The sequence below is a fragment of the Cupressus sempervirens genome, chromosome 2, assembly GCF_028749045.1.
Source record: "Cupressus sempervirens isolate cs-2001-9-10 chromosome 2, ASM2874904v1, whole genome shotgun sequence".
Lineage (NCBI taxonomy): Eukaryota > Viridiplantae > Streptophyta > Pinopsida > Cupressales > Cupressaceae > Cupressus > Cupressus sempervirens.
In genome coordinates, this window is record NC_143119.1 from 775,154,438 (window position 1) to 775,177,105 (window position 22,668).

General features: G+C 36.7%; 2 protein-coding genes across 3 annotated transcripts in view; one reads left to right on the plus strand and one right to left on the minus strand.

The window, feature by feature from the left end:
- LOC149575767 (translocon at the outer membrane of chloroplasts 64-like) overlaps window positions 1-22,668 on the plus strand; it is a 147,492-nt gene that overhangs the window by 31,346 nt on the left and 93,478 nt on the right. For both annotated transcript variants that reach the window (XR_016360230.1, XM_089815553.1), the window contains exon 3: window positions 9,182-9,306. Coding sequence is in view for 1 of the 2 variants with exons in the window: in XM_089815553.1 (XP_089671679.1) it covers window positions 9,182-9,306 (125 nt within the window). In the remaining variant the exon portion in view is untranslated. The remainder of the gene's footprint in view (window positions 1-9,181; window positions 9,307-22,668) is intronic.
- Window positions 19,334-20,704, minus strand: LOC149575768 (uncharacterized). The gene is made up of 2 exons (XM_089815554.1): window positions 20,232-20,704; window positions 19,334-20,097 (listed from the first exon to the last, which is right to left on the minus strand). The coding sequence occupies exons 1-2, from the start codon at window positions 20,581-20,583 to the stop codon at window positions 19,517-19,519; spliced, it is 933 nt and encodes a 310-aa protein (XP_089671680.1). The 5' UTR covers window positions 20,584-20,704; the 3' UTR covers window positions 19,334-19,516.

The following is a 22,668-nucleotide window of genomic DNA, read 5'->3' on the forward strand; positions in this document are numbered from 1 at the left end:
ATACATGCGAATACGGTGTCTATTGCCCCTTGCTATGAAGTCTTTATTGCCGCTCACTATGGAGACTTATAACTTGTTCTTCGTTTGCTGGACCTGCTCCTCTCTTCTCAATTTGTTCTTATCCATGCAAAGAGTAGCTACAATAGTTTTTCCACTTCAATGATTGTGAATATATAAATGTAATTTGGTTTCCTTTAGAGTCTTCTCACTTTTTGTTTGATAATTTCACATCTTGCTTTTATGGTGAGTCCTTGAGTCCAAACAATATATTGCCAAAGTTTTTGGTTTCTATGGTATTCAGGACTTCCTTATCATCCAAACGACATCCTTATAGTAAAATATGTCATCTCCATGGTGTTAGAGAAACTTAACACCATGTAGTTTATCCATGTTTTGTCAACTGAAACATTATGTGGATGCCATCCTTTTTCTAAGCATATAATCGGTTGTGATTTTCTAGATATTTGATATAGGGTTGAGGCTTTGTCATTTTGAATCTATCAGTTTTAGTGAGTAGGTACTATTATTGCCAGAATATCCATAAGTCGAGGCTATGTGCTAAGTGAGCTTTTGGTTCAGTAAAATTGGCAACTATTATTCATAATTTTGTGTTTACTTTTTCTCCAATCCTTATGTTGCGAGTTCTTTCTCTGTTGAGTTGAATTGGAGTACATGTTTGTATCTCTGCGCAAGCCTGCGTTGATATTCTTGAATGAGTGCAATATGATGACTTGTACTGATTTACATGTAGTCGCAGTAATCTAAACTGTTTTGATTAGTTTTTAACATCTGACATTTAATTGTCAATTATGTTGGGTTTTATTAGAATCGTTGCAAATGTATTTGCATTGACATAATGTTTGGTATATGTTTTCCAAATGGCAGCAACCTCTTATTTAAATTGAGAATAAGCCATGAAGAGACGTGTATTTGATAATTAGATAATTAATATAATAGACATTTAATCATTGTTATATATATTATATTAATTCTCTCATATAAAAATAAACTTATATATTATCTCATATATAATTAAAAATAGGTTTATCTGACAGAAGCTATCAAACATCAACACTCCCTCCTAGCTAGGGAGGATAAACACATATTACCTCAAAGCAATATCAAGTTGACAAGATTAAGGATCGTGATATTGCTATCAGGATTTAACTATGTGATTCTGAGTCAAACTCATTGACCCATGTTTCATGATTAGTGATTCAACATGAATCCATCTCTCATGAGAATAAATGGAACACTTAGCACTCACTGGATCTAGGTGATGCTCACGGAGTTGAAGCACTGGAACTTCTCGGGAGGTCACCCATCCGAGTACTACTCCAGCCTGAGCGCGCTTAACTACGGAGTTTCATCCATGGTTAAACCCAAAGCTTGCAACCCCATTTGCAAAACCTTCACCAAGTGTTGCCTTATGAACCATTCATTAGAAAGTCCCTTAAGCTTATCAATTGATAAGTAGGACATAATTTCCATAGCAAGTCAAATTTTGATATTGCTATCAAGATTTAACTATGTGATTTTGAGTCAAACTCATTGACCTATGTTTCATGAGTAGTGATTCAACATGAATCCATCTCTCATGAGAATAAATGGAACACTTAGCACTCATTGGATCTAGGTGATGCTCACAGGGGTGAAGCACCGAGACTTCCTGGGAGGTCACCCATCCTAGTACTACTCCATCCTGAGCTCGCTTAACTATGGAGTTTCCTGCATGGTTAAACCCAAAGATTGCAACCCCATTTGCAAAACCTTCACCAAGCATTGTGCCTTATGAACCATTCATTAGAAAGCCCCTTAAGCTCATCAATTGATAAGTAGGAGATAGTTTCCACAGCAAGTCAATTTGTGATATTGCTATCAGGATTTAACTATGTGATTTTGAGTCAAACTCATTAACCCATGTTTCATGAGTAGTGATTCAACATGAATCCATCTCTCATGAGAATAAATGGAACACTTAGCACTCATTGGATCCAGGTGATGCTCACAGGGTTGAAGCTCCGGGACTTCTTGGGAGGTCACCCATCCCAGTACTACTCTAGCCTGAGCGTGCTTAACTACGGAGTTTCCTCCATGGTTAAACCCAAAGCCCACAACCCCATTTGTAAAACCTTCACCAAGTGTTGTGCTTTATGAACCATTCGTTAGAAAGCCCCTTAAGCTCATCAATTGATAAGTAGGAGATAATTTCCACGGCAAGTCAAATTGTGATATTGCTTCAGGATTTAACTGTGTGATTTTGAGTCAAATTTTGATCACTCGTAAAAATGATGGGTCGGAATTTGTCCTTTTTATATATCTATGACTTGCGTATTCCTTCCTCAGAACAAACTTTAGTTGACCCCGACAGTGTGATTGATGTGGCTATCAGCATTAAGGCTGCACGTTCTCTCATATTATTGTTATTGTCCTCAAGTAATGAGTTTATTTACCATTTTTTTTTCTACAGATAATATTTTACTATCGCACGTGATCTTTTGTATATTCCGTTTTATCACTCCTTGCTTGGATTTGCACGCAGAGGTGATATTACTCCTTCCTTTATTGAACAATCAATATTTCCTGACATGCATGGGTGTAGTCAATGTAACATGTGAGATGCCCTTTGAATTACTTGTTTGTACCTCCTTGGCCACTTGCTTTTCCTGATGGTGTCCGATCTCTTTTTTATATATTTGTTGATTGTTGTCGCAGATTTCACAAATCTGCCTCGATGCCTGTATTGGGTACTTAACCTGTGCTTGCACATGGATTTGAGTATGTCAATGTGACAATGGCTATGTCCTTTTTGTTTGACAGGGGCACTTGGTAGTTAACCATGTATTCCTTCCACTTTGGTTAATGTGTTTTTTTTGTTTTAATAAGATTTTCCGTAATGCTTAGCATACAATCCTTTAGGGTCTCCAACATGATTGTTGACTTGCAGAAACCTTGGGCAATGTTCTGATTTATCTCCATCCAATTGCATTCATTATGATTCCCTTGTCTTTCTCTCTCGATAGTGGGCATTGTCGGGTTGATATACTAATAAACTACATGTAAAATTTATTACTGCGATCTGCTTCTTCCACCAACTCTTGCTCTTCTACCTACATGAAATGCGTAACCTTGTCTTATCTCATTCCAAAGTGCTTTTGGTTGTTTCTTACACCCAATCTCATTGTCGTTTGTGTTACCCCACTTTTCATTCCCTAACCCATTAGCAAAAGTGAATGCCCATGTTATAGTGAGAGGAGTAAGTTCTTAGTCGTGGTTGAGTCTAGGTCTAATCCCTCTTAGGTTGAACGAGTCTCCATCGGATTTCTCCTTTTCCTCTTCTTCTCAATCGGATTTCTCCTTTTCCTCTTCTTCTCATTTCATAGCCATGTGGTTCTTCATTTTGTTGAAATGATCTTATGGGTAGGTTAGGGCCTGGTTCGATGGAGATTCATGTTACTCATGCAACGATCAATTACAAGTTATTTCCGCTTTCGGCTTATCACTTCAATAGAAACAAATGCTCACGGAAATTCGGAAATCAACTTCACGACGGGTTTCTAACCCATGAAGTTGGTTTTCCGCAAACGGCACCAAATGACACATATGGATCAAAGACACGAAAATCGCAAGATATCCTGTGGTGGATCGACACTCACTTTGTGATTATGACTTCAAAAAATGTTCAGATTCCTCATGGCTCTCATAATCGTCTTTGACGGAAAACTTAGAATGAACTTATCCTCGGTGGGTTTTCAACCTGTGAAATTGGTTTTCCGAAAAGGCAGTTTAGAGTGAAAAGAAATGATTAGTGGGCCCATACAGAAATTTTGCACCTCACTTAGACATTTCCGAACCCAAAAAGGACAATGGTCTAAAGGTCAATTAAAAAGGAAGCGTTGGCAGAAAAACACAAATTGTCTTCTCCTCGGCGGGTTTCCAACCCATGGACAATTTCTCGAATTTTAAGGAAAATCAAGCTTGTAACCAGATTGAACCTGTAATTTGTGCATAAAACGTATCAAAATGATAATGAAAAGAATCTAACCATTAGAGGAAAGAGTTAATGAGCGGAATTTTTCCCACAGAGTACTCTATTAGTAACTTCCCAAAACTTAAAGGAAAACGGGAAAGTAAGTTATGGGGAGATAGAAAGTTACTATTGAGCTAACGAAATAGTGAAAAGACCCCAAGATATTCGTTAAACCTCCACATTTACTGTTTCAACAGATCTCTCCTTCAATTCATTCATGTGGCGCAAATTTTGAAGATCAACAGATGAATCAAGGCTCCCATATATATGGAAACATGAACAGTTGAACAAACTACTGCTTTTTCTTTGAACTGCTTTTTTGTTAATGTGCATAACTTTTTCAAGAAGCCAGTATCTGTTGCATTAGCTTTTCCTTTTATTTTCTTAATTCAAAACTCATTTTCAAAAGAATGGCAACTAGATTTGTGGGTTTTGACCGGTTGAACGAAATCAAATCCCAATTGCAGAATTTCACAGATATCTCTCTTCGTTTCTACGACATGCAGGATTTTCAAAAGAGAGTGAAGTCTGAGCGGATTCATCCCATCACTGAGAAGCTTCGAGGATGTGGGTTGGTCGAAGCAGATGGTTTTCCGGTTGTAGTTCAGGCCCCGGAGTTGATCTACGAATGTATACACCATTACAACCTTAAGACAAGGCAAATTATACTACTAGATAACATAGTGTTGATTTCCATTGACAGGCAAATTGTGGTGAATTGCCTGTGAGTACTAGAACGAGAGGAATTTTCAGATTTGACGTTCGGAGGAGCCATTTTCGAGTTCTCCGCAAAGAAGATGATCTGGAGGAAAGAAATCATGCAGACATGGTTCCAAAAACCACAAAGCACCAAGAGTAAGGTTCCTAAGACCTTGTTTGGGACTAATCTCAAACCAGAGATCATTGATATCTTAGTCCTTCTACGTAGACTGGAAGGTGAGGTAGGAGCTTTGAATTTTGTTGAGCAATATTTTCTTTTAGTGCAAGTCATCTACTCTGACACCCAATATATTGATTGGACTCATGAGGTAAGCGAAATTCTGTCCAACGTTCTCCGTGCCACAAAGTTTTACAATACATTCTATATGTCCTCTTTCCTCATCTATATGTTGGCCTCATTACAACTATGGCCAAGCCTTTCAAGAGTGGAAAATTTTCCTGATGATGTGAAATCTTATGAGTTTTATCCATGCTTACAGTTGGATAATAGCTATGTAGGATATGTGAAAGTTAATGATGCATTCACTATGAGAATTTGCAGGGAGCTACAGGGATGTCCAGAAAGGAGATTCAATCTTGAAGCCATGGCAGCCATCAGCCAATTTGGGAGTTATTTCATCCAATTCTCATCCTTTTCTTATTTGCGTCTTGTAGCTTTCGATGGTTTCCTCTTGAAGTTGCTGAGATATCCCAGTGATATGCTTGTGCTGATTGAGATCGTGTGGCAAGCTACTCAAGTGAACGTGTTGAGTGGGAGTCTGAAGAAGAGAGCATATGAGTTTCCCATGAAGGTGGGAGCTTTCAGCTGTGACACCTGTTCAGATGCCAAGAACATGTTGAAGGTGTTTGAAATGAAGTATAAATTGGAGATGTACGAAGTCTTGAGGCCCATGTTCGATCCGAACGGGTACGGAAGGGATGTGTTGCAAATCAGAAGTGTTATCAAGCACATTACTACCATTGAAGACTACTGGGCCAATTGCAAGAATGAGTTCAAGAGCCGCGATTGTGCTTTCGCTAGATTGATAGTTGATCATGTGAAAATGTACAAAGTCAATATTGATGTGGAAGGAGTAGAAGATGATGGCCAGAACATGTATAGCAATACTTACCTAACTAAGCTACGAGGCACTCCGATAAGTTCAGAACCTTATGAAGATTTTGAGGAAGAGCTAGATATAATGATGGCTCAAATCTACAAAAGGACCGGGAAGTGGGTCGAATGGACCACAACTAGGAGGAGTCGGAGCAAAAGCACAACCACTCAAGCTTCCCCAACAGTTGCGGCGACTTCCTCCTAGGGTGGCACATCAGGTGCAACCTTGGCCATTACCCAAGGGCCAACACAACCATCAGATGGAGGTGATCAACCTCTTGACAAAAGTATTCCCTTAGCTAAGATTTGTCAGGACGACTCCCTTCTAGTGATTAGAACTCCATCAGAAGTTGAGAAGAAGAAGGTAGAGGAATCAAAAGATGGTGCAATCACTCTTGCACTCTTGCCTCATAGTTGCCCAGTCCCATCTGTAAGTGTTGCACTTCTCTTGCCGAGCAGTCCCCAAGTGCAAGTAGTGGATCTAGGAGATGGTGGAAGCAGTGAGAGTGAGTTGACTAAATTTGATGAGGCAATGAAGAAGACTTCAGAGGCAGATAAGGGCCCGCATTCTTCAAAGCTCATTTCACAAGCCCCAAAGAATCCTTTTTCTTCGGCCACGAAGACACTCACTCCAGCCAAGAGAAAGATGTTTAGTATAGATGCTCTTGGGACTGCCTCCAAGTTGATTGACATAGATTCATGGCTGGAGGACACCCTGGATAGAAAAAGAAAGAGGAGAGATGAAGGGGCTCCTAACAAAGATACTTTATCTCTGGCTATCCGCTCTGGATCGGCACTGAGCAAGGTCAAAAAGCAAAAGACCTTGCCCATTCTTGGACAAGATCCTAAAACAGGGTATCTGACCATGGAAATTGCAAAGCCCACTAAAGAAAAGAAAATCGAAGATATGTCTGTAGATGATTTTGCCGTACATTATGTGGATCTCGAGGAGGTTAGACATGACACCAAAGTTGGCTTATGGAAGTCAACAAATGAGGTGATAGAAAGACAGCTTGAAAGCTTTAAATTATCAAAAATCAAAATGAGGGCGGAAATCCATGAACTCAATAGCTTCATCAGGCACTTGGTTACCCCATTGGCGAGTATCTCTGAAATGTCGGTCACTAGTGACCCTAGTGCTACTCTAGTGCTACCGATGTCCAAGCACTCATCTCTCAGCTCCAAGAAGATAAACACTTTGGGCAAATAGGTAGAGAGTGGAGCGGGAAACTCAAGTTAGAAGGGCTCTCCATCATAGAGCAGATTGGCAACACAATATTGAGGCTCGAAACGGAGAAAGTTAACATTTCGGCAAATAGAGCCACCCTGGCCGCAGAGAAAGCTAAGAGTGAAGATTGTGTTTCTTTACTAAAGATGATTATCCATATGAAGGCTAAGGAGGCTATAGAAGCAAAGAACTTGCCTAAAGGAGATGAGCATTTATTTGAGTGGCTCTAGAGCATCAAATTCAAGTTTGAGATGATCTTGGGGGCAGAGGAAGGACTTAAGGAAACAAAAGCTAAAGTAAACAAGAATCAAGACAGAGATTATTAGCTCCTAAGAGATCTACATACAGACTCGCAGGATAGTGGGCAAGGGAAGGGAATCATTGGAGTAACTATCATGCAAACAAACTTCTCCAACTTCATAGATAGTTTGACGGGGATATCTTCCGGTCACTAGAACAAAGTTTTCGAGCTCCAAAAACTTGGTGGGTGTGTACATGTGGCCATGGAGGAAATATAGGACTAGTTAAATGCTGTCAAAGAATTAGCCAAAGAACATTCTAAGTGGCTCTTAAGATATACTAATTTATATGTTCGTAGGCATGAAGAATTGATTCCAATCATTGTCGCCAACAATGATTCATATTCCGCCCCTTTCGTATTTTGATGCAATGATTGTAATGGACAAATTGGCGCCTTGCCATTTGTCATTTTTGAAGAGATGAACCAATTTAAATTCCTTTGTAACGGTCATCTCAGAATCCTATATGTACTAGATTGAAAGATTAATAAAAGGTTGGCTAATTTTTGGTGTGAAATACTTGATGTTGCAGAGACAATTGGATGGTATTTTGTGTCAATTATTTTCTGTTCCATTCAGTTTTATGTTAATTTTATGTTTTCTCTTTCGTCTGAATTAAATCAAGGAATGAATGGAACTTCACTCCCCTGTTTTGAGACAGCGAACTAAAGATGATAGTATTGTTATCACAGGTTCAAGAGAAATTTCTTTTGTGTGTTCTTTCAAGTTAGCCTTTCTGTCTATGCGGTTAGTTTCTTACTGGTATCAGTTAGTCTTAGTTGGCATGCATTACTAAATCATTATAACTTGCGGGTTCATAAGATGTGTGAATTCATAAGGTTTAGTTAATCTTAAAGTACCAATTCTTGCCCAAGTTAGTTCCTGTTTAGGCCTAGCTTGGTTTTCCTTTTCATTTCTCGGGTTAAAAGCACACCCCATTTTATATTTAGAAACAAACACAATTCATTGCAAATTATTATGCAATAGGGAGCTGTGCCTAAGAATTCAGAGGAAAGTTAGTCTTTCCAAAACAACTTTCCAACTGTTCTAACCAGATGTTGTTCACAAACTTGGGTGTTTAAGAGTTAAATCGAAAGAACAATCTGTTTAACAACAATTTGCAGCCTGACTCTGATACCATCTTGGGTTTTCTGAAGATCACTGCAAATGTATTTGCACTGACATATTGTTTGGTATGTGTTTTCCAAATGGCAGTGACCTCTTATTTAAATTGAGAATAAGCCATGAAGAGACATGTCTGATGAATGAGACATGTCTATTCAATAATTAATATAATAGACATTTAATCATTGTTATATATATAGATATATATTATATTAATTTCTCTCATATAAAAATAAACTTAAATATATCAATTATATCTCATATATAATTATATATAGGTTTATCTAACAGAAGCTACCAAACATCAACAAACTATCCGGAATGTTCATATTATAATTTTGTGTATATTTAGTGTATGGATGTATAAATGAAATCGGCAAGCTGTGTACTCGACCCTGAATGAGCAACTCAGATTTGAAGATCAGCATTATTGCGCAGTATAGCCTAAATCAGCTAGATATTGCATATTGTTTCAGACCATTTTATATCTTTTTCATATACAATTTTTTTGTTTGCATTTTAATATGCTGCATATAAGTTTAATTTTTCCTAACCCTCCTTTACAATTTTACTTTTGATATTTGGAGCTGGTCTCTGAGTTTAATTCTTTTGATATATCTTACTTCCATGTGTATTTGAAAATTATTTTGCATTTGATTCAACTCAACTATTACTGTGTGCAGCATTACAGGGGAAAACAAACATTATGGAACTCCAACAAACCCAGCGATATCTTCACGAATCCCGGGCGGATCTTCAAGTGGTTCTGCTGTAGCTGTTGCAGCTAAGCTTGTGGACTTTGCTATTGGTGAGAGTTGTAGAATTATTATTATTTTCAGAAAACTGAAATTCGTTGCTTATTATTAATAAGATACTTTTGGATTCCAGGTAACCTCTTTTAATTGATAGAAGAAGTTATAGATCTCTTCTTAGTAGATTTGATTTTCTTTTATTACGCATTTCTCAAATTCTATTACCTTGACATTCTTGAGCCTCGAGCTTCAACATTTAATTTAATTTTGTTATGTATTTGCTACATGAAAAGTACTCTGCTAAAAGGAAATGAGCATTGACTATTATTGTTTTCAAGAGAAGCCTCAGGTTCATATCAAATGATGGGTCATGAGGTTCAATCTGTGCAAGTGGACTTCAAAGCTCTTCTTTTTGTTATCAGAACATATTAGAGATCTTTTTTTCTTATATATTAAATTACACTGGAATGTTATATAAATTTGAATTACCTTGAAATTTTGAGCATTAAAATTTAACAAGGAGGTACATTTGCTATGGATTTTACAACAGCTAAAGTAACTTGCAAAAAACAATATTTGCATCAGGGTTTGTTTTTCTGCTTGAGAGAAGCCTCATGATGATTACAAACGATGTTACATAAAAGTGTTTGTAGTTTCATTCTCTTCTTTAGGTTTCAAAATATTTTTTTTGTTGATAGAATACATTACATATCTCTTGAATTCTAGAGTGGATTCGCTTTAATGCTAGATAATTAAACCAAGAATTCTATTGGAAAAATTTGCCAAAAACCATTCTGTTTAGTTTTCTATGATACTATAAAATGATAATTGATTAATATTTTATATTAAACAAATGAGACTAATAGTCCTTAAATAAAGAATTATATTAAGATCTTTCAATAACAGAAGCGATTGAGAACTAAAGGCCAAGGTTGCACGCGTATGCGGGTATGGGTACGCATATTTTACAAAACAGGGGATGAGGGTACATGTGCGTGCTTTATATATATATATATATATATATATATATATATATATATATATATATATATATATATATATATATATATATATATATATATATTTTATTGAAAATCTGAAAATATCAATCAAGAGTCATGACATTGAGCATTCAAAACATGAAATTTGAATATGTTGAGCCATCAGTCATAAATTATAATATATATTTGCAGAATATTTAAACTTTAGAATCTTAGATGCTTAACACAGAACACAAACTTCAAATATGAACAAGAAGATCATAAATTAACACCATATTGCAAATGATAAACTTCTAGTTGTAACTTGAACCTTAAAAATCAGATAAAGTTTAGTAGTTTACTGTTACTCAGTATTGTACCAAAGTATCGAAATTTGAACTGATTACATATTGCCATATTGGATGAAGCTTGATAAACAACAAGGCTGCAAGCTGATATACAAATCACAAACTAAAACAAAAATCAGACATGAGACATCTTAATCTATTCATATTGTCTAGTCTTCAATGCCTTGATCATCCATATCAAGGTCAGGTTCAAATAGTCATCTCTCTCAAGCTCAGGTTCCTCGGTTGGTATGGTTCAGTCAATAACGCCATCTACTTCAACCTCTCCATCCACGAGGGCAGCAGGTTCTCCATCAGGTGGGATTTGATCCCATTTTGATGAAGGACCCTCATTGTATCCAGGATCTAGACGAGAGAGGAGACAAAGGGAGCTATGAATGTACACCAATTTCTTTGCTTTCTTTGACCCTAACCAGTTCCTCAACAGTGAATGAATGAACCCGTAAGTACTTCAATTTCACAAGATGAAGAGCTAGCTACTTGTGAGAGCAATCTTATTGCAAATGACTGCAATTCAAGATCTTCACCTCCATGGTTGCACCACCACTCTATAGGGTCTATTTTTAATTTCATATCATTTAAAGCTTCCACAGATCCAAAATCACCTTGCCCACTTTAAAACTTATCCCATTGACTCCTCAAAATTGAAGCATCCTCACCTTGGCCATAAATCTTTTTTATCGCATTCCAAAATCCTTTCATTACCTCTCAATCCTCATGTGGAGTCCTCTTCCTAGCCAACTGTATATCATGCCATTTAGGATTAAGAGCATATGTAGCACAATGAAGAGGTGTGTTAAGCTTATTCCATCTTCCATGTAATTTCTCCTCTATCAAAGGATATAGAGAAAGATCATTTGCATCAGTTATTGTCTTGACTTTTTCATGCATGGAATCTATTGCTTCATAGATTTCTCCCTAACATGCCTTATTTTAATTCGCAAACCCGATCAGCTCATATATGGGCTTAATAATCCACAACAAATTTGACATCAGCCCAAAAATGCTCATCAAGAACCATACCTCTCACCTCAACTGCAATATCTGATGTGTATTGTCTACAAGTTGTCCATGCATCACTCACAACTGTGGAACACAAAGTTCCTTTGACTTCACAAAGGTGGGTAAGGAGAATGAAGTAAAGAAGCAAAATATGTATTGGCAGGTTTGAATAGCTCTACCTTGCAAATTTACGATAGATGGCTTGTGTGTGGTTGTGATTGTATATAAACATTTGTATTTTCCTCCCCTTCTCTATGAGATCTGTAATCCATTGAAACTTGCCAATGTCTTTGAGTGCATTATTCAACAAATGCACACAACAATGTGTCCAAAATATATGCTTGTAATTTTTTTGCACCAGCATACCTGCTGCTTTTCAAATAGGGGCAACATCAACAACAACTTGGACCACATGTGTATCCCCCACCTTGGTTTGTGGTCCTGGTTGAATTCAGATGCGGGTCCAGCTTGGGTCTGATTGGATTGTTGCTGGTTTGAACCAAGCATGCCACTGTTTAGATTTGGGTGGACCCAAACAAACGTGTTTAGACCTTGGGCAGACCAAGGTGGATCCATGGTACAATTCAATGCTCGACCCATTTTTTTTGGAAATTGAATGTAGCCTAATGTAGCCTTCGATGGCAATGGAGCTAAACTCTCTAGCCGTTGGTTCCGACCATCCTTCGCCCCCACTATTTATTAGGGGCACAACAGATAAAGGATGGGAGTTAACTCAGTTAAGTAGCTTAGCTAGGTAGTTCCATTCTTCACCTCCGGTAGGTTGAGAAACAAAAGGTAAAGGCAAATAGGACCTTACACCTAACCAGGGCCCAACTTCCCCACAGAACATAAGGATGGGGTTCGAGTGAGTTATCCATCCTAGTTTCAATGCAGGAACCAATTGGGGGTGGAGGTGGTGAAATAAGACTAGGCTTAGGCAACTGGTAATAGAGAGGGGAGTGCCAATGGGTATGTTATTTTGTCTTGAGGTGGAGTAGATAGGTGGTTGAGCAAGAGTTTGGTTGTGCTAGAAAGCTCTGGAAGATTGATTTGTGGATCTTTATCAAGTGTTTGTGCCTTGTTCCAAAGACTGGAAGGTATAAGGTATCGAGTTTTTTTTTTCATTTATCTTTAGATCTACCTTTCTTTTGAATTTTCCATAATCTTGTTTTATATTGAATTTGTATAAAATTTCTTGCCATAGGAACTACGATGATATCTACCTCTTCTTCTGTAGGTAATGTTGAACAAAGAATAGCATCAAATTTTGATTCTTCCTTTGTGGAGTATGTTGATATTGTCCCCTTCGAGGAGGTGCTCCATTTCATTGAAAACGACAGAGTTGTGATAAAGAATGAAATAGTTCATATTATTGGGTGGTAAGAATTTTATATGGATTCCTTGGAAAAAGAGTCATGAAATGCCTTGCAAAAAATGCACCTATATCAAATGAAATAATATCAAAGTTTTATTGCGGAGCATGAAACAATGAAAGAGAGAGAAGCACATAGACAAAATACAACCACCGGCACTAAAAAATAATCTAAGGGAATGCAACTCACCCTGCAAATACCGTGATAGAAGACCACCCCCTTTTATAATACCATAGTTGAGCGATAAACTAAAACTCAAGTACCCATTACATGCAAAGAAAATGTACCATTGGATACTGCATTTCAAAATGAGAGTCAAGATGTTGCCAACATTCATGTAGCAAGATGCTTATATGCAACTGCCTTTCAGTATTGTCCGCTCCTTGTACTAGAAGATGTTGAAAAGTGTCAATGAAGCTCCAAGAGGGCATAGGGGCCTCCATTATCATAAAGTACAAACTCCCTTGTTGGACAAAGAGGTCAAGGGGGTTGGAGATGCATTGAAGCCCATAAGAGATTCATCTATTGAGACAAGGGTATCGATTGTTTTAGATGGGTTGAAAGATGCAAGAATTCGTCCCTTGATCAATGTCATTGTGGTGTAACCTAAAGAGGCATTGTTTTTGACATCCGTGAATTGTGAGGGGCAAGTAAAAGATGGGCCTTTTGTTGCTGATATTCTCATCTCTGCCATCAAACAAGTGGGACTTGGAAAAATTGTCCATGTTATAGTGCACAACACAAAGAACTGTAAAGCTGCTAGTTTGTTGGTTGAAGAGCAATATCAACTTATTTTTTGAACACATTGTGCAGTTCACTCAATATAATGTTACAAAAGATTGGGAACGAAATTGGACGGATCAAAGAGGTGTATGAAGAGGTTAGGGACATCCATATTTTTGTCAGAAACCACTACATGACTCGAGGACTTTTCATATTATTCTCACATTTAATATATTTATATGCATTGTGGACCATTATTCAAATAAAATAAATAAATGTCAAAATATATAAACTACTGTTATTTGGATAAGGCAAATATTAATCACAGAACAACGATCCTTAGAAGAGTCATGTCTTTTGAAGGAACCTCCAATAAACGAGTGAGGGACAAAAGATTTAGGCATGGGGAAATTAAAATGGAAGATATTAAGCATATGATAAAGCACCACAAGGGGAAATATTAAAAGGAAATAATATGAATGGAAGAATAACTAGTATGTTAATAATCGAAGAGGACAAGCATGGAAGGTGGAAAGTTAATAATAGACATTATAGTTATAATATGTGTGACAACATGAATATATATATAAAATTATTTATTTATTCATTTATCTATGGTGATATAAATGAAAATACTTAATAGGATAACATAGGTAATCATTTAGACTTGAAGTAGAGATGTTTTGTAATGAGGTTGATCTAAACTCTACTAGTGCTAGTATGAGAGATTAACACGATTGTTTTGATATAATCTCTATAATGTTGGTATGTTAGATTGTTGTAATCTCCATGCAACCGACATGCTTGGGACTAATGAATTTTTGTAATGTTGGTATGTGACATTGATGATCTCCATTTGATAATTGAAGAAGAAAGCTTAGGGTGTGCACTCCAAAGAAGACGGTGGAATAATAAAGGTATAGGAAACCCCATTTGGAGACATGCTTAAGGTTTGGGTTAGAATTGGGTTGAATATTATAGTTAGACTTGTTATTGTTTGATTCTGACATTTCTTTGACATTACTAGAGGGGACATTACACCTAGCCCATTATGAGCATGCTTCACTACCCTAGCATGGATAGGCCTTGCCTTGGAGAAGTGTATGATGGCATAGGCTCAATGCTTGATAATATAAAGCAAATCATAAATAAATGCTTGATAATATAAAACAAATCATTAATAAAAAAGAAAGACCTTGACGAGAACTTCGAACAATTGTAAGCAATTGTTGTAGAACAATGGAACAAGATGACCACTCCTCTACGTTTGCTTGCCTATGCATTGACACCAAAATATTTCAACACCCAATATGCTGATCGACAAGGAAGGCAACCATTATATATAGATTTAGAAGTGTCTAATTGGTATAAGTCAACCTTTAAAATACTCTTTCTTGATGATGATATGTGAGATTTGATTACATGAGTTTATGAACTCTGCGAATGGAAGAGGCCTATGTAATGTTGCTCTTCGTGATCGGTGATGATATGCAAGATTTGATTACAGACGAGTTCATAGAGTTTGTGAATGCAAGAAGTTTAAGTAATGATTCTCTTTGTCATCGATGTAAGAAGGCTGCTCATAGTTGGTGGTACCCCCATGGCCAACGATTCCAATCACTGCAGCCCCTTGCAACCAAAATCATTTTATAAGACTAATAATATTATTTTAATTGTTTACTTTCTTTGTCTTGTCTTGATAGGTTGCTAGTTCATCTGCACCAAGAAAAAATTGGAGCACATATTGTTTCATCCACCCACTAAAGCATGACATGTTGCAATAAAAAATAGTTGAGAACTTAGTATATGTGCATTCCAACTTGTGTTTCATCTTGCACAAGCATAAAGAAATCAAAGAAGGGGAGATGAAGATGTGAGATTGCATTCAGACATGGATGCTTCGACTTCTTAGCTTTTAGTTGTTGTATTGGAAGAATTTGACATTGATAATGTTATTGGGGAGTTGATCTCATTGGCCTTAGCACTATTTGTGAATCAACTAATGCTAACGAAGAAGAAGATGAAGAAGAGTAAGAAGAAGAAGATGATGATGACAATGAAGAAGAAGAATAAATTATTAATCCATTAGTTAAAACTTGAAAGAATGATACATGAACTTGATGTTATGATTTATCATTTGGCATTTTAATATTTTAATGATGTTGAAGTATATGATGCTATGATCATGATGCAATTATTGCAAGTTTATGGTGTCTTTTTTGTTTATATGATATTATGTGACATACTTCATGCTTACAGGTTGCATAAATATAGATATATATTTACATGTTTTTGTACTAACGAATCCAAAAACCCATTTCAAAATTTTACCATATTGGTGAACCAGTTCTTCAAACTCGAACTTGAACCCAAACTTGAATTGACAACTTAGATTTTATATTTATCAACTAGTTTATATTCTCATTTCTTTACCTTAACAGATCACTGAATTTTGGTTCAATTTAACTCGAGAATTACTACCTTCTATGTTTGGAATCAAAGGGCAAAACGCCCCAACTCCTTGGAGTTGTTTCACATAGAGATCAACACTTGGCGTAGTCTGTCTAATTTTAAATTGCAATCAAAGATTTATTCTTTAAATTGGAGTGCTGCATTTAGGATTTAGCTTGAATGAACTTTTAAAGATAGATCACGAAAATTTTGGGGAATGTTGGAGGGAGATTTAAACATCAAATTCAACACTTTTAATCCCTAACAGACCAATACCAATTTTGCAGTAAAAGACAATCGTGTGGTAATTTTGGAAGACATCGAAGTGGGGAGTCTATCGGTTTTTTTGGGATATAAGGCTTTGGTATAAACTCCAATGACTTTGATAATTGGAAGACAGACTTGAAGGTGATTTTGACTATAGTTTGGTGTTCAAATTTTAGTGTTAGGGGTGGAAATCCCTAGAGGTTCATATATAATTTGAGTGCTCTCACCTAGGGTTCACTTTTTGAGGGGTTTTATCTACCACTTGGTGTATTTGTTTAAATTAAGAGTTTTTTAAAAGTAGACTATACACCATCTATAACTAGAGCCAGAGATGGAGCTAAACAAGAGACAACCAAAGTTTTGATAACATTTACCCAAATTTTGATTTGTCTAACAATTGCTAAAGCAATTGCCTCAAACAACATTCAATATCCATAATTTGCTAAGGCATGAGTTATTGGTAGAAAACATCAATGGGGACTAATGATTCAAACCAACAACAATGTTCAAAGGAGAACATAGAGAAGGGGGTGAGAGGACATTGAAAAATAAAATTTGGGCAACTCTACTCCTTAGGAGAGCTGAAAAACTTGGCCATTGGTAGCAGAAAACCATGACTTAGTCCTTACTTAGATAAGCCAACCTTTGTTGAACTCATGACAACGCCAATGTTAGAAATTATCATTGGTAGGTTCTTAGGAACATAGGTGTACCATATGAGCTTCTCAAGAAACATTTATTCCCATAGAGTACATGCTAGAGATGTGGATTAGACTAGAGGTTTATGACTTTTTTTCAAAGTATGGGAAATGTTGTCTTTCCCACCTTTGGTACGTAGACCATCGTACAATGTATGGCTATGAATATGGTACTATGTAAAAAAGTTTCCCTCTATTCTAAAAACTTGCTCGATTGCACTTGTGTCGAAATCACTTGGATGCAATTTGTGAAAAAGGGCGAATTTAATTAACTATAGCACTAACCTAAAAATAGGAAGATTTTTCCGTTATATATGCAACCTCTTGTGCAATGATTGATACAACAATTCTGGGTTTCCATTTTCACAAGTTCTTTGCAACATTTCTACATGCTCTTTGCACCTTTTTTGGGGGGTTTTTGGTTTGTTTTTCATAGAGAACTTCTTGTGAACAAAGACGGCTGTTGAGTTGTGAAGAACTCACAATAAGGCACGAACATGCAGGCTCAAAAAAATGTCACCAAGAAATTGCGATCTCTGGGATTTGGGCATGAGCAGACACAACACGTTCATGAAGATCTCCACGAAATCATGGGCATTGATGTGATCAGATTGTGTGCAGGCTGGGCTTGATTTGTGGCCGTGATTGGAAGCCTTTGAAGCCGCGATTTGAAGCCTTTGAAACAATCACTATTTCCAAAAATATTAGAAACACAAATTTGTGATGTGATTTAGAAGAAAAACAAGCTCTACAATAATTTCAGACTCGACCAAAGACCAAGACCCGCGATTTGCACAGAGGTTTTTTTTCACGAGGACATAAACCCTAAGCGAGTTTTGGAAAAAAAAAAAAAACCTTTGAAATGATTTTGAAAAATTTAACCAAATAATTTCAAAAGAAATTATAAATTTATGAAGTATAGGCTCTAATACCATATTACAAAGTAATTGGTAAAATGCTTGCTTGTTATTAACAGAGACCGAGAGGTCATTATATATAAAAGAATGGAATGATGTTTCCTTAGGAAATGATCGTAAAGAATAGAAACATTCTATTCTAGCTGAAAGAAAGCTTAAAAAGCTACAGCTAACAAAAGCCAACTATATAATAGAAACATTCTAATATTTACAATTGATTACAAATAGATTACCATTAACTAATAATAGATGATTATCTATTATCGTAATATTAAATGCCCCCAACGCTGTTGACAAACATCATTTTTATCAGATTAAAACGTGTTTTACAAACTGCTGCATACTACACATATTTAAACTGTTCTTGACATAGATTCCAGTATTTATTGATGACGGCATTTTTAGAGATCCGACAACACTGTATCTGGATGAGAATCAGTTCAGACTGGCACTATGTTATTTGCTGGTATATGCTCTCTACTTCGATAGATATTTTTCCATAGCTGATGATGTGGCATGTGGAATCCATTTGCTCTACCACATATAATAGCTGCTTGGTTTTTATCGTTGAACGTTTATCTGCTGTTCTCTCCTGTACGATGACTTTTCCATCAACATCTGTAGACCCCTATACAAATAATGGCTTCTTTAATACTGTTGTATATTACATTAAAGCTTGCTATTACGTTCTCATTTCATTTTAATCCAAATATATCTATATATTTTTTAATATATATACTCTTTGTAAATTGTCTTATTGCTGCACCACAACAAATACTTCACCTTGCACCTATATGTATTATTTTCGATTTTTCTTTTTGTATCATTATCAAAGTTTATATATTAAATTTAAACTTTAATATCTTATATCCATCTTGTGTCATATTTATAAGAGGTATCATAAGAGGTATGAATCTTGTTGTTCACATGATCACTAAGGTTTATCTTCTATAATATATGCATTACCATATTACCATTTTCATCATTCGGAAGTTCATTGATTCATATATTTATTTCAAAGAAACGTGAATCGGAATCAGATCGGAATCGGCAAGGCTGAATCGAATCGTGAATCGGCAATGAATTGGCGATGAATCAGCAAATTTGAAAAAACCCTTTAAATTTAAAGATTTTAATTTTTAACAATTTAAAACTTATTTCATGCACCCTTTATTGAATATAACTTAAGCACACTATAACATCATCAAATAGAAGTTAAAACTTAACATACATAAACATGGAACATAAAATCCATCACATACGTAACTATGTTATCTAAAATGTAAATTGTAGGCTAGCTGAAGTAAATAGAAATCAAATGATCATAATGATTTAAATCATAGAATGTATGTAAGATGATCCATAAGACATCAAATCATAAATTTATGTAAGAATCTAAGATGAAGATCCATGAAAGTTTGAAACATATGTCTATCAATGATTCAGTATCAATATCTGTAAACAAAATATAAAAACACGGCTCCAGCTCAAGCCTCAGGCTCATAGTCATCATCATCCTCAACATCATCCTCAAGCTCGGCTACAGCCTCAGCCTCAGCCTCTGAGTATCCAGTCTGCCTAGTAGCAAGGCGTCTAATGTAGGTCCTAGAGGATTGTCGAGCCATATCTCTCGCATATAAGATGGGCTCACGAATGTTGCTAGGGCCTGTGTCTGTGCGTGCACGTGTGCGTCTATCAATGCCTGAAGAACGTGCTCTAGCTGCCTCAGCCTCTATATCCACCTGGTCAATCCACGCACGGTCTTCCTCAGTGAAGACTGGATCTACAACCTCTGTGAGCCACTCTGATTTTGGATCAATCTCCTCCAGAATGATCGGAGAGGAGTTAGTGCCCAAAATCTGTCTGATCCTAAGACGGAGGTTGTAATGAACGAAGACAAGATCATTCAACCTCTGCACTGTCAACCTGTTTCTCCTCTTCGAGTGGATGTGCTCGAACATGGACCAACTGCGCTCACATCCAGAAGCGCTGCTTGGCTGACTCAGAATACGAATGGCAATTTTTTGAAGTTTTGGGGTTGTGGCCCCAAACATTTGCCACCATCTATCTGAAATAAGGGAAAATAAAAATAATTAGTCTCATTTACAAATTACAAATTACAAGTTAACTCTAAAATTACATAATCAACTTTAAGTTTAGAATCTAGATTCATGAACATTGAATATATTATTTAATTTTTACCTGGCTGTATTGTTTCCCGAGCATCTATGGCTACCTTGCTAGAGAAAAGTGGCCCTTCTTTATTATTGAACTTATCAAGCTCAATAATTGCAGCATTGCTATCCTCATCAGTACTCAACCTCTGGATCACTGTATATAATCCGGTGAGAACCTCCTCATCCGCCTTGAAGTCAGGACGGAAATGAAATGCCGAATTCAAAAAGTAAGCTGCTGCATGGATGGGTCTGTGGAGCTGATTTTGCCATCTCCTATCAATGATGTCCCAAATAGGGGCATACTTCTCCTGCACTCCTGCATACTGAGCTCTAATGGCCTCCTTGGCCCTATCCATGCCCTCATATATGTAGCCCATAGAGGGCTTCTCCCCATCAGCAGTTCGTAGGAGAGATACAAGGGGCTCAGTGGCCTACATATAAAGTAAAACAAAAATTTGAGTCAAAACTTAAACATAGAATAATTCAATAATATAACTTAAGGTAAAACTAAATCATTAAACAATTAGCATAGTAAACTGTAAAATATTAAATGTTAAATTGCAATAAAATTGCCTTAAGGATTTCTCTAGCAGGTTTCCAAAAACCATCATCATCAAATATGCAATCCACCACATCTATCCCTTCAGTGGTTGTAGCATAGGAAGATGAAATCCACTCCCGCCCAACAAACATGCTCCTCAAATCATCCCTTGATGTCAACAAGGACCGCAAGGTGATGAAATTCGAGGCAAACCTCGTGATCCCTGGACAAGCTAACTCTTTATCTCCTGTGTACTTCCTCATTGTGCTAAGGACAAATGAATGATTATAAATAAACTTGCATATGTTTTTTGCCCTTTCCACACATGACTTGACCCACTCAAGTTTGCCAATTTCCTCCAACATGAGGTCAAGGCAGTGTGCTGCACAAGGGGACCAAAATATGGTGGGGTGCCTCTCCATCAAAAGTTTGCCTAGAACAATTTTAAGATAATTAGAAATTCAAATTTCAAACATGTTAGAACTTAGGAAACTTAGAAATTCTAAGTTAGAATTAGAAAAAGTTCAAAATTCAAATAAATTTATTTTCAAAACTTAAAAAGTTAAAAGTTTACCTGCAGCAACATAACTTGCTGCATTATCCGTCACCACTTGCACCACATGTTGTTCCCCCACCTCTGCTATAACTTCCTCAATAACCTCACATAAGTATGTGGCGTTTTTTACATGAGCAGAAGCATCAATGGATTTGAGGAACATGGTATATCCTACAAGTAACAAAACAACGAATTATAATTACTATTAGCAATCAACAAATCAAAATTTGAAATAGTCAATCACGATTCAAAATTATGTATGTAGGAAAGTAGAATGATCAATCACCTCCACAAGATACAAGAAAATTGAGGAGTGTTCTTCCCCTCCTATCTGTCCAACCATCAGTCATGATGGTGCAACCCTTTTCGATCCACTCCTTTCGGTTGTCCTCAAGCTCATGCCTCATATCCTCAACCATTTCCTCTAGGAGGTATCCACTCGACTCAGCCTCAGTTGGGGCTTTAAACCCCGGACCACAAATGGTAACTGCATCTATCATGTTCTGCCAATAAGGAGTCCTGTCACAAATAGATAATGATATTGATTAGAAATTTAGATGTCAAAAACTAAAATCATAAAACAAGTAGATATAATTAAAGTTTTACTTTTACTTTTAACTTTAACTTTGAAGATAACAAAGAAAAAAGAATCAATTACCTGGTTGCAATAAATGGAATGTTGCAAAAGTACCAGAATTTGCAAATCTCTTTTCTGGCAGCATCATGAATCTCCTTGTTCAAACCCATGCCCTCAAGCGTGAGTTGGGAGCCAGGAGTAGTGCGGGGCACAAAGTAACTATCCATTCTGTTTTTCCGCACTCTAGGCCGCAATAGGTTGGTGTTGGACTCTGTCTCAGTATGAGACCGACTACCACTAACACTCACATGAGCACTAGCACTAGGATGAAAAGGAGGCCTAGAAGAACCCTCTCCAACACAACCTACGGATGCGGAAGCTGATGCAGATGCACTTGCAGATGTAGATGCGGTTGCGGATGTGGGAGCACGGGAGTCAATACCTCTTAACCCTTCAAGTTGCATTTTCTTAGTCAACTTGTCTTGTTCAATTTTTTCTAATGCCACTAAACAAGAGCGTTTTGCCTCAGCGGTTTGATGAGTGCAAACTGTGACATCATGGCCAGGTATGCCAGCAATGTGGTATTTCAATCTATAGATACCTCCCGAATTTATTGTTTCTTTGCAAAATATACATTTTGTTTGATATTTGGTTCTCCCAGGAAACTCTTCATTATATTTCCAGCATTCATCTTTTTTACCCATTGTGGAAATTGGAAAATGAAAGCAAAGGGCTGCTGCAATAAAAAAATTCATGTAAAAAATCAAAGTTTGCAACTAATAAACAAA